At 47.6% G+C, this 12,131-nt stretch overlaps 1 protein-coding gene across 4 annotated transcripts in view; it reads left to right on the forward strand.

Moving 5' to 3' along the window:
• Window positions 1-12,131, forward strand: part of SLC7A1 (solute carrier family 7 member 1) — an 81,914-nt gene that overhangs the window by 57,947 nt on the left and 11,836 nt on the right. For 3 of the 4 annotated variants that reach the window (XM_030818575.1, XM_030818577.1, XM_003270227.4), the window contains exons 3-5: window positions 278-661; window positions 3,506-3,664; window positions 5,773-5,947. In XM_030818575.1, the coding sequence (XP_030674435.1) occupies window positions 292-661; window positions 3,506-3,664; window positions 5,773-5,947 (704 nt within the window). In that variant the 5' untranslated portion in view covers window positions 278-291. Of the gene's footprint in view, window positions 1-274; window positions 662-3,505; window positions 3,665-5,772; window positions 5,948-12,131 lie in introns of all 4 variants that reach the window. The other variant, XM_030818578.1, reaches the window with a different exon arrangement.

A 12,131-nucleotide genomic window follows, 5' to 3' on the forward strand; every position in this document is an offset into this window, starting at 1 on the left:
CATTAAGAGGACCTGATACAAATGTGGAAGCTCAGAGACCTCGAAATGAAGTCATCTGTATCTGTTGGCCTGCTGGGTTAATTCTATATGTGCTGGTGAAACTGGAGAAGTCTGCGTGCTTCTGACAATCGATGGTGGAATTCTACGAATTAAAGCTTTTTAGCAGGAAATGATTATGAAGGACCTGATCACTGTCTGTGTTTCAATAATGTGATAAGATTAGACTAATGGGTGAAACGAGGAGCAATCAGGAAACATCTTTGTTCTTTTTCAGCAGCTCTGAACAGCAACATGGGGTGCAAAGTCCTGCTCAACATTGGCCAGCAGATGCTGCGGCGGAAGGTGGTGGACTGTAGCCGGGAGGAGACGCGGCTGTCTCGCTGCTTGAACACTTTTGATCTGGTGGCCCTCGGGGTGGGCAGCACGCTGGGTGCTGGCGTCTATGTCCTGGCTGGAGCTGTGGCCCGTGACAATGCAGGCCCTGCCATTGTCATCTCCTTCCTGATTGCTGCGCTGGCCTCGGTGCTGGCTGGCCTGTGCTATGGCGAGTTTGGTGCTCGGGTCCCCAAGACGGGCTCAGCTTACCTCTACAGCTATGTCACCGTTGGAGAGCTCTGGGCCTTCATCACCGGCTGGAACTTAATCCTCTCCTACATCATCGGTAGGTCCCGGGGTCCCGGAGCTCGTGCCCTCTACCACTTTTCCGTTTGTTCCCACCTCCAAAGTGTGGGCGGATGCCCCACAGGGAGGTCATTCTTGTTAACACAAGAGGCACAGAATTAATAGGATGTTTCTGATTCATTTAAAAGTATTTAGTTTCTTTTAGTATGTTTTTAAATTACTAGAGTAAATGCATCACTGATAGAGAAAAATTGGGAAAATAAAGAAAAGCACGAAGAAGAAAGTAGAAATACCCTGCCTGACAACGTGGAGAAACTAATTCTCTTATTCATTCATTCATTCATTCATTCATTCTTTTAATAAATGTTTATTGAGTACCTGCTCTGTGCCAGGCATTGTGCTAGATACTAGGGATCCCATGAAGGCATAAGACACTCTCTGTTCAGAAGTTTACTGTCTACAGATACAACTATTGTTAACATTTTTGTGAATTTAAATGTGTATTTTTGTACAGTATATCTCTTTATAAAACAATATATGGTAAACATTTCTCATATCATTAGCTATTTTTCCACAGTAACATTTCTAATGCTTGCCTTCCATTGGATAGATTTATATACACGGTGTAACGTATTGGATGTCTTTATGGGATGTTCAGATTGTTTCCATGATGTTGTTGCTGTTGTTATTAACAGTTAATTACTTTATGTCTTTGGGCTTAGCCATGATTCTTTTCCTTAAAACTGTGTAAGGAGCAGAAGGGCTGTCGGTGGGTCTGCATGTTTTTAAGGGCTTTGTTGACTGTGATCCTCCACGTAGCCAGGGGCCCCTTTCCCTGCAGTGTGGGCACTGGGCATCGGCCTGTAACACAACCACCCAGCAAATAAGGAAGCAAATGTGGAAAATCTTTCCAGTTTGCCAGGTAAACACGCTTTGCTTCTCTTCATGCTTTTTTGTATTTTGATTACAACTGAAGTTGAACACATCAACTTAAAAGAAACAAAAACCTAAGTCTCAGAAGCAAAGGGTACAAACAGCCACTCAACATGCCATTTATTTTTTTTCTCAAAATTTTTGGTAATAGCGAAAAAACAGTAAGACCTGGTAAGCTGAGCCATGTGGGTTCCGCCTTGCTTCTGTGTCGGCTCCCACTGGACCCTTCCACACCCTCCCTGCCATGAATGCTGCCTGCTGGGACCCTCGCAGCCCTGGGCTCCCCGCAGCCCTATCTCTGCATGGGGGGCACCACTCCCCCTCCACCAGGACAGCTGGCGGAGGGCACACACTCACACTCTCTGAGCAGCACCTTCTCTTTCTTTCCAGCAGCTGCAGTATCTGCTGAGAGCCAACATAGCTTAGTCTTCTGGGCTCTAAAATAAAATTCATAATGTTTTCTTTCAATGCCACATCAAAACTTACAACCACGCATGGTTCTCACAAGCTGAAGTCTCTCACTGGGAATGTAGCTATTGTAAATGGACCGTTATGTTTCCAGAGGATTTACCTGAGCATAAAATATACATTGAGCATGAAGTGCTTGCAGCTTCTAGACCAACAAATGTAAGGCTCTGCCAGAGTGCCATTTGCTTGTGTGAAACCATTTGCATGCATTATAAAAATGGATTCTCAGCCTTAGCTGCTGGGAAGGGCAGTTTTTCCAGGAAACATTTTTTTTAAAGGCATAATTCAGAAATTGGGAGCGGGTAGGCTGGGAAGAAAGGCTGGGGTAGCCCCTCTCACTGAGCAGGACAGAGTTTGGGAGCCACGTTTGCCATAAGCCAGCCGCTTTGGGGGTGACAGGGAGATGGTGAGACCATTTTTACAGAATTCATAATAGATTGGCTGCTCAGGAGGAAGAAATGTGGTTAAACTTCTGAGTTGTTGGGAAGATACTTACTTACCATAAGACCAAATAGTGACATTGAATCTCTGCAGATCACTCTGGCAATATGCTGTGGATACTTAGGATCGTGGTCACCGACAAGGCCCCCTTTGAAAACAAAGGAAAATGCTCTATGAAAATGCTGGAATTCTAGTGACATCTCCTGAGAAACACCAATGGAAACACATTCTGACTCTCTTTAGAATTATGTGAGAGGACAGAATGAGAGTGAAAGACAGCAGCCAACTATTGTTGGCATTTTGAGTGCTGCCCTATTGGTGTTCTTCAGTGCTGGAGGGTGCAGGCTGAGGGGAGAATGAGGAGGGCTGGGGACTGTCTGCGCTCCTGCACTCTGGGGATGCTGTGGCCTCCGAGTCAGGTTCAGGCAAAAAGTGGCAGAGGTGGCTGATGCCAACTCTGAGGTGAGCAAGTGGCTTTGTCCCTGAGATGGGGTTCAGCCCCTTCAAGGACCTCCTAGGGCCCCTCTTCTTGCTGGGAGAAGAATTATGGTGCAGGCACCATCATCTCTGCTGCCAAGGGGTTCCTAGAAAAGAGGCTTCCTAAGCAGCATTCCTCCAGACTGCCAGCTGCACCCCAGGAGTGCATTATGAAATTGATTTTTCATGAGTTGTCATCAATGTTTACTTTTTTTAATGAAACAAAGTAGGTAGCATTAAATATTATCAGAGTGCCTCTCAGGTGGTAAGGGTAACACTCGTTTTGCAAACTTTTTATTCGGATATATATATTTGATAGAATACACCTGTGCATATTGGGTAGGATGTGAAATGCATTCCTCTGTAGGCCCTAGAAGCCTTCTCGCACTCAGCACTAGTTGACCGTCACTTCTGGCTCAGCATACACTGTGGTCTGGCTGCTGCTGCCAGATTCCAGTGCACCGTCGGTGACTCCTGCAATGATGTTATCAACATGGAGCTCCACTACAAATACCTGGCTAACAGGTGTCCTCACATCTCCTCTGTTGTGTGTGCTTTGTGGCAGGTACTTCAAGCGTAGCGAGGGCCTGGAGCGCCACCTTCGACGAGCTGATAGGCAGACCCATTGGGGAGTTCTCACGGACACACATGACTCTGAACGCCCCCGGCGTGCTGGCTGAAAACCCCGACATATTCGCAGTGATCATAATTCTCATCTTGACAGGTAAAGCCCACACTTAAAAAGAGATCAGAGTGATGGGCAAAGGTTCGGTGAGAGGCTCCTGCTAAGTTCCTTTCTTTACTTATCTCTTTAACCATAACCCCCATTTCTTTTTGTTTTGTTTTTGTACTTCATGCAGGCATCTTTATTTGTCCCTGTCTTCATTGCTTCTTATAGATTCAGATAGGGCCGGCCTGCTTCATAGCTGTTGAATTGTGTGCCATTTCATTAAAAAAGAATCTTAGGTGTTTAGCCTAGCTGTTTGTGGAATAAGATTTTGTCTGTACTGCAGGCTTTTTGTATGAGTGTCCTGGGAATAAAAATTCTTTTGACTCAGTGGATGACCATTTGGAAAGCAAAGCTGTCATTCATCAGCCAGGAAAATGTGGAGGAATGAGCTCCGCCTGGAACACTAATGTGTGCCTGGGGCGTCTGAAGACGACTTGGATGGTTTTACACCTAACAACCATCAAAACACCCTTTCAATAAATAAGTTTCATGACAGAGTTGTGGTTACAGAATTTGAAAAATCCCAGAGACTGCCTGAACACAGCTGATGGCAACTTCTTGCTAGTGACATTTGTGCGTGTCTTGGCCAGTGCAACGCGAGTTTTGCTCTGTGGGGCTCCATAAACATGAAGCTGAAATGCAGATAAATTCTCATTTGGGGTTAGAAAATCTTGGATGAGTTTTAAAAATGACATGCCTTATTTTACACACCACATAATTGAAATAACTTCACTCAGGCTGGTCTCAGCAGTATTTCTGGTCCAGCTGGCAGAAACGCATCAGAAAGTAAGTCTGCACTAGTGAGATTTCATTTTAATAAACCTGAGAGGGAGGGACACTAAAGAAAAAATATATTGTTGTGTGTTGAGGTGTTCTCCCTGTGATTAATTACACAATTCTCTTCTAACATCTGTACTTTATAATTCAATCTCAAAAGTACAGCAGTTTTTATTTTATTTTATTTATTTTATTTTATTTTATTTTATATTTGAGACAGAGTCTTGTTCTGTTACCCAGGCTGGAGTGCAGTTGCGCGATCTTGGCTCACTGCAAACTCCGCCTCCTGGGTTCAAGCGATTCTCACACCTCAGCCTCCCAAATAGCTGGGATTACAGACACGCACCACCACACCCAGTTAATCTTTTATCTTTTTAGTAGAGATAAGGTTTTGCCATATTGGCCAGGCTGGTCTGGAACTCCTGACCTCAAATGATCTGCCTGTATTGGGATTACAGGCGTGAGCGACCGCACCCAGCCAGTTTTTATTTTAAAACTATGAGAGGGGTCCATGGCAGAGCAGTGGTCTCAAATCCTGGCTGTGTTCGAGTGGTACCAACCCCTTCTGTGCCACTTTTGTTGCCCAGCAGAGAGTTCAGCTATGGAAGTACCCGAATGACCTCTTCACCCTAAGGTGGTGCTGGGGCATGTGACTCAAAGGCAGTGCTGTCAGAGGTTCCTGGGCATCTTTATTACTTAGTTTCCTTTAAAAAACAAAAAATGTGAGTTTGCAAGCTAGAGCTAGCCTAGCTCAGATGTTATTTTATATGCACTGAGTCCGATGAGGAACCGTGTGTGTTAGTGGTTCCAGAACCATAGCTAGTTGTTATTGTTAATATCACTAACATCCCAAAGTCAACCAGAATAATTTCCTCTTCTGAAAAATGCCCATTCTCCCAGGAAACTATGCAAAGTCTTTCTTCCTGGAATTGTTCCTGGAGGTTGTTTCCCAGCAACCCATCCTTTTAGTGAGAGGGAGCAGCTTGGTGTGCAGGTCCAGGCTTTCCCCTCCCTATGAGAGGGGCTCATGCTCCAGATCTCTGCAGTTCTCGGGTGCCCCTTGGGTGGGCTTCTCAGTTCCCAAGGATATCTGGAGGTCACCTAGGAGGGCCTGGGAAGCACCCACAACCTTGGTGATTTAGACCCCTGATCCCTGCCCCCAGAAAGATCATTAATCCACCCTGTTCCCAGAGGCTCACAGAGGTCTGCAGAGGCTCGATGCACTTGGATTCTTTTTCAGTCGCCTTCTTATCCCCATCCAGGAAGGACCTTCCCAGTTTGTGGTTAACACTCAGACAAGGTTTTGTGTCAATGCGCTTTTTCAGGACTTTTAACTCTTGGTGTGAAAGAGTCGGCCATGGTCAACAAAATATTCACTTGTATCAACGTCCTGGTCCTGGGCTTCATAATGGTGTCAGGATTTGTGAAAGGATCGGTTAAAAACTGGCAGCTGACGGAGGAGGATTTTGGGAACACGTCAGGCCGTCTCTGTTTGAACAAGTGAGTTGCTGCTTCTGACCATTTTTCTTATTTGACATTTAATGACATAGACTTGTATGGGGGAGATAACTGACTAAGATGGCATGTGCTTTTAAAAAAACATTATTTGAGTATATTTTGTTAATTGTTTTGTTTTGTGTTTTTTCAGTGAAGTAGCTGGGGGTATTTTGTATGTATCAAGTTTGTGTGAAGGTTTATTCCCCTGAAATGGAAAGACTATTGTATGACAAGAAAGACTGAGGAAAAGAAAATCATCACCCTGATTCCAAATTGTGTATCATTCAGGATTCTTGTCAGACTCATTAAATGATCCCTCTTTCCCCAGATTCTGTTTGATGGCCAACTTTGGAATTTTGTGTTCAGAAAAAATTTTTCTCTGCAGTGCCATGGTGACCTCACTTCACCTTTAAATACCTTCCTATTAGATTAATAACGTAGAGGGAAGAGAAATAGGTGAAACTTTTTTTGAAGGTTTTCAGAATGACCGAAGTGTCAGAATGTGAGCACAACAGTCTTTCGCCGACATTTGACTTGTGCTGCTCCAGCCCTGGTGACAGTGGCCCCATCACCCTCATGTCTCTGACGCAGACACCCGGAACTGGAGGTGACAGCTCTACCCTGTGCCATCTCAGTTCTCTCGCCCAGCCCTCATTGAAAGCTCAGATAACCTAGGAAAAAAAAGCCAAACAGTCATAACATATCTTTTTTATCTTTTTTGTCAGATCTCCATGTAATTCTTTAGGTCCCAGGATGGAGAATGGGGACTTGGATTTTGTGTGTGATTCTTCATTAAGACTGAAGGTTGAAACTGCTATGATAAAGAGACCCCCTCCAACTGCCACAGTGGAGTGTGGCTTTAAAGGGATGTTTCCAGTCCTGAAATGAGCCGTCCACGTTGGCTGGCCAGCTTTGCCACAGGTCTCTGTGGACCTAGACATTCTGTCTTGCTCCATCTTCCCCCAGGACACTGTCCTCCTCTGCCTGGTCAGAGCTGGCTGTAGGCACAAGTATGACCCAGCTCTTCCAGAAGGAAAAAGAGAGCATAGAGGAGAGTGCTTAGGGCTGTTCAGGACAGACCAGAAGACACACGGACATTCCACTGGCAAGAGTCCACTGGGGGCCACACTGAGCTGCAAGGGAGGCTGAGAAGCACCGTCTCACATTGGGAATCTTAGCAGTCACCTATGCCCAGTTGGTCACTGGTTCAGGGCCAGGTGCCCAGCCATGTCACTCAGTATTGTTACCAGTGGGCAGGCATTGATGTGTGACTACTTGAATGGAAACAGGAAACTATGGCATTCGGTGCATGAAACTTCACTAACACTAATATTTTGTGGTTAGCAGTTCTAATAAAACTGCTTTCCTAAACTCTGTTACGGAGAACTGAGGACTTTGGATGTGTCCTCCCAAGCATTTCAGAGTCATATTTATGCCAAATTTATGGGTGCCCACTAATTTAGGGTGGAGTAAAGCCAACCCCAAATATGCTTTGAAGTAACATAGTAGCCTCCGAAAACTCAGAGCATATTTGACCGGTTGCTATTTATAGGTCAGGAACGAAATATATAGGGCACCTCTTGTTAACTGGTTGCCAATCGAGATTTAATTTTATTATTTTTATGAAGAGATTGTGCCAGCCGATGGTATTTACTTTCACTGGTCATCCTCACGCTGGTACCCTCGTAATGATGAGCTAGCTGTACCGGCCCCCAGACAAAGCAGCATTTGTTGCCCCAATCCCTGATCACAGGTGGGGCCCCCTTAGCTACATCTGATGGCCTCACTGCCAGGGCCCAGCCCCCGACCACGGGGACGGCAGGGGATTGGCCATGTTAGGAGGTGGAGTTCTGCAGGACTGGAGCCTCCTTGGCATGCTCTGTCATGTTAAAATATCTAAGCAACTTTCTTTCTTTTTTTTTTTTTTTTCCAGCCTTAGCTTTGTGTTTCTGACAACAGCCATGTAGTCCTGCATGACATTGCTGGTTCCTCTGAAATAGTAGGGCACTGCCCAACCAATCCATACAACATGCAGGAGCTTCAGCTCGCATGGGAGGCCGTGAGACCACGTGGGTTTGTGATTTTAGGATGCTGTCTCCTAGCCATCTGGGAAGGCCCCCGGGAACTAGGTCGGCCTGTCTGTTGGTCTGTGAAGAGGATTGTTACCCTGCAGTCTGGATGGCTCTTCGTGCCTTTGACTCAGGCTGCCGCTGGCATTCCTATCCAGTGTTCTGTGGACATAGCAATAGTGAAGCATCAACCCCGCATGGAAGCCTGTTGAGAAAGTTTTGTTGGATGGTGTCTGCCAGTTAGGATGGAAACCCCAAAATAACATTGGCTTCAACAAGATAAGGGTTTGGTTCTCTTTGGTCAACCTCTGGGGGTAGTCAGTCCAGCCTGTCGCTTCACCCAGCCAGGAATCCAGGCCAGGCTCCCCAGGGCTGAAGGCGGCTCCTCCTGCTCCAGCCAGCAGGATGGAGAAGGGAACAGCAGAGGGCCCCCTCCCTCCCCACTTCATCCCCTGGACGTTTCTCAGCCAATGTAGACACCATGTCTGCGCAAACCTCCTCCATCAGAACTTAGCCAGATGGCTACCCCTTGCAGCTAGTGACTCTGGGAAACACACATTCCTGATTCTTAAGGCTCATATGTCCAGCTGAAATAATTAAAGTTTCCATTACCACATGGAAGAACAGGGGAGTGTGGCTTTTGAGCACAACTAACAGTTAATGTCAGGGTGGCTGGTGTGAGGGTGGCGGAGCCCTGCTGCAGGATGTTCACCACTGATGCAGTGGGAGACCCTCGGGCCTGACCCCTTTCTATACCAGGCATCGTCTTTGCTGCTTCTGAGCGACCAGCTGAGTGGAACACAGAAGGGCTGGTCAAAGGCTGCAGGGCAGGGAGCACTGAGCTGAGACCAGGACTCAAGCTCACTTTGTCTCGGGGCGACATTTGCTGGGTGAGGGCTCTTGGCAGCCCCTCTCCTTAGCATGTGAGTTGCCAGATGATGAGTGAACACAACTGCCACACGCATGTAAAAGGTTAATTATTGATTACATAGAAAGAGACCATTAAGAAATATCTCTACATGTTTTGGTTTGCCCCTCTGTAGAATGGATTCTGTGGTTATTTTGTGTTGATATTCTGCCGCTGGCATCAGTAACACCCAATCTTTTCTTAAAGGTTGAATTTAACTTTTTGAGTAGGTAAAATACTACATGGTTCATAACGCTTTAAAAAAAGATTTACAATGCGTTCCTTTCTTCATCCACCTCATCTCCCACCCCCACAGGTAAACTTTCTAATTGTGTGTGTGCGTGTGTGTGTGTGTCCGTAAGCTTCCAGTTTCTCCCTGTGTAAGCACAAGCAAATGTAAATATGTATGTTTTATTTCTTTTTTCTTACACAAAACGCGGCATTCCGTATATATTGTTCTGCACCTGGCATTCTTGCTTACTAGCATACCCTGCAGACTTTTTTTTAATCAGGCCCTTGTTCGTTGTTATGGTTGCCCAGGGTCCTGGCACCTGGGTCCTCCTGAAGTCAGCTGTGGGTCCTCCTGAGGTCAGGTGTAGTGGCGCAGTACGAGGAGCAGGTGTGGCAGGGTCACAGTCAGCAGGGAAGTTTACGGATGCTCACGGTTGCACACAGCTCTGGAGTTGGCGCAGCACAGCACGTCCTTCACCCCCGTTCTGTAACCTGGAGGGTTATCCAGTCTCTCCTGCAACTGTCCTGAGGAGCCGGGGAGGATGCCTTTTGTTCTGCCTCCTCCCTTTGCGCTCACCCATCCCCCTTGCTTCCTTCTCTCCATGCTTTTATTGTTGTGTGTGCTTTACCTATCTGCATGAGGAAGACACATTCCAGCCCTTCTTAGTCCCCTTCTGTGAGTTCATCTCTTTCTGGGATTTAATCATGTATGCAGTTCCCTGCACTTTCCACTTGCCCTGAAATGGAGATTTCAGGACCTTTCTAGGTGCCTCTGCCTCGTGGTTGCCTAAAGCTCATCTATCCATGACAGCATTTATTTATTTATTTATTTATTTTTAAAATTTATTTTAGAGACAGGATTTTGCTGTGTTGCGCAGGCTGGGGTGCAGTTGCACAGGCTGGGGTGCAGTGGCACAATCATGGCTCAAAGCAACCTCAAACTCCTGGGCTCAAGCAATCCTCCTGCTTCAGTTTCCCAAGTAGCTGGGACTATAGTCACATGCCCCCACACCCAGCTAATCGGAAAAAAAAAGTTTTTTTTGTACTAATGGGGTCTCACTATGTTGTCCAAGCTGGTCCCTAACTTATGGCCTCAGGTGATTCTCCCGCCTCGGCCTCCCAAAGTGGGCATGCATTTATTTTAATGCAAGGCCATGTTGGTAGCTCTTGATGTCATAGGAGCTGAGTGGGGATCTGGGGGCTTTTCACTGCCCGTCTGTCACCCTGGCCGCCACAGGGGACCAAAGTGGGGCCCATAGAAGCCATTTTGACTCTTGAGTTCCCCTCCTCCTTTGGCCTCATCCTCCCCCTCTTGAGCCATTTGGTTGTCACCTGCTTTGTCTTCAGCATAGGCCACTGTGTAACAGAAGCCGTTTGCCAGGGTGGGAGTGGGTGGCTGGCGGGGCCTCTGGCCTGAGAGGCGAGGGGGTTTGGATGAGGTGGGCACAGCTCCACTCCAGCCCTTTGCTGTCCCGTGGCCCTGCTGACTTGTCTGTCCTGGGTTGCTTGGTTTTGAACTTGGGTTGCTACTTTTAGTCATACTCTTAACACAACAAACTAAAATTTTGTTTGGCCACAGTTTTTCGTACATCCATCACTTGTACATTTCTGGGGGTTTCCTCTCGTTACTGTTTATGGAACCACAGTAAACCCCACGTCTACATGAGCTTTCTCATGCATGTACTTCCAGCGTCTTCATGGCAGTTTCTGTAACTGAGAGATGTGATGATCCTCTAGGAATTAGTAAGGCTTAATCCCCATTAGAAAGTAGTTGGGTCCATCCTGTCTGTCTGTCTGTTTTATCAGCCAGTGAGTAAATCCCATTGAAAGCAACGTTCACCAAATGGGCTGCCCAGCCAACCTGAGGGACGTCGGGGTTTACAGGATTGGGAGCATCCTATAGGGTTCCTGTCTTCATGCTGACAAGGTTTAGGGCAGGTTGTCCTGTGCAGCTGGGCGGCTGTCAATATGGTTGAGTGGGGGCGACAGAGGTGGGTGGTGAGTGTCCTCTTGGGCTCCAGGCCAGCCAGTGGGACCCTGGCACAAGACAGAAAGCCTGCGGCCCTGGGGCTGGCAAAGGTGTGGGAGTAGGGACTGCCCTTCTTGAACCACAAGGAGTGCAGTTGCTTTTCGGGTGGCAGCAGAGGGCCGGATGCAGAAAGCTTAGGGTTACTTGGTGACCAGCAGGGGCTACGTGCCTCCTGACCAGGCGACGGTGGCCAGGGAAGCCGCCTGCACTGACTGCGTGGTGCACCCCCAGAACACAGCATGTGGAGGGATCAGACAGGCCAGGGCTTTGTACATCGGGGAACAGGGGCTTGAAGGACCCCCGACGGGGCCCTGGGAGGGGCCATAGTGCCACACTGAACCTGGGCACTGTGTCTCGGCACAGGTGTCAGATTTATGGGACTGTTTTCTGAATGTTTAAGCAGCCTGCTTCTTCTGGACTCCTGGGTTTATAAACTGTGCTTATTTTGCTTTTGCGTTCGTCAGTGTAGCAAAGATGTGCTGAGCCCCTCCCGTGGGCCAGTGCCCAGCTGTGCCCGGGCCCCACACACCTGGCAAAAGCTGTGCCCTCCCGGACTCCACCTTGTGCATACAGGCACTTAAGGAATGCCTTTGCTGACAAAGACTTTTATTTTAGCCTTAGTTTCTCTGGAATTGTTTGTTTTGAGATTGAGTTACTGGTAAATATGTGACCCGGGGTAGGACTGGCTGGCGGCTCTGCATCCTTCCTCCGAGGGGCCCTGGGGAGAAGGTTGTGGGACTGGCCGCGTGGCTGGTTTCTCCCCCATTTCCTGTCGGACCCCTGCCTCATAGTCCCCATGTCTCCCTACCCTAGTCATTGTTTAGAAGATGCTTCTGGAAAGGGCGATACTCTGCACCCTTGTGACCCTGGGCCACAAACAGCAGGGAGGCCTGCACACACGGAGTCAGAATGCCATGGCTGGACTCAGCGTCTGAAGCCCAGGGCCTGGCA

Source organism: Nomascus leucogenys, chromosome 9 (genome assembly GCF_006542625.1).
Source record: "Nomascus leucogenys isolate Asia chromosome 9, Asia_NLE_v1, whole genome shotgun sequence".
In the NCBI taxonomy this organism is placed as follows: domain Eukaryota; kingdom Metazoa; phylum Chordata; class Mammalia; order Primates; family Hylobatidae; genus Nomascus; species Nomascus leucogenys.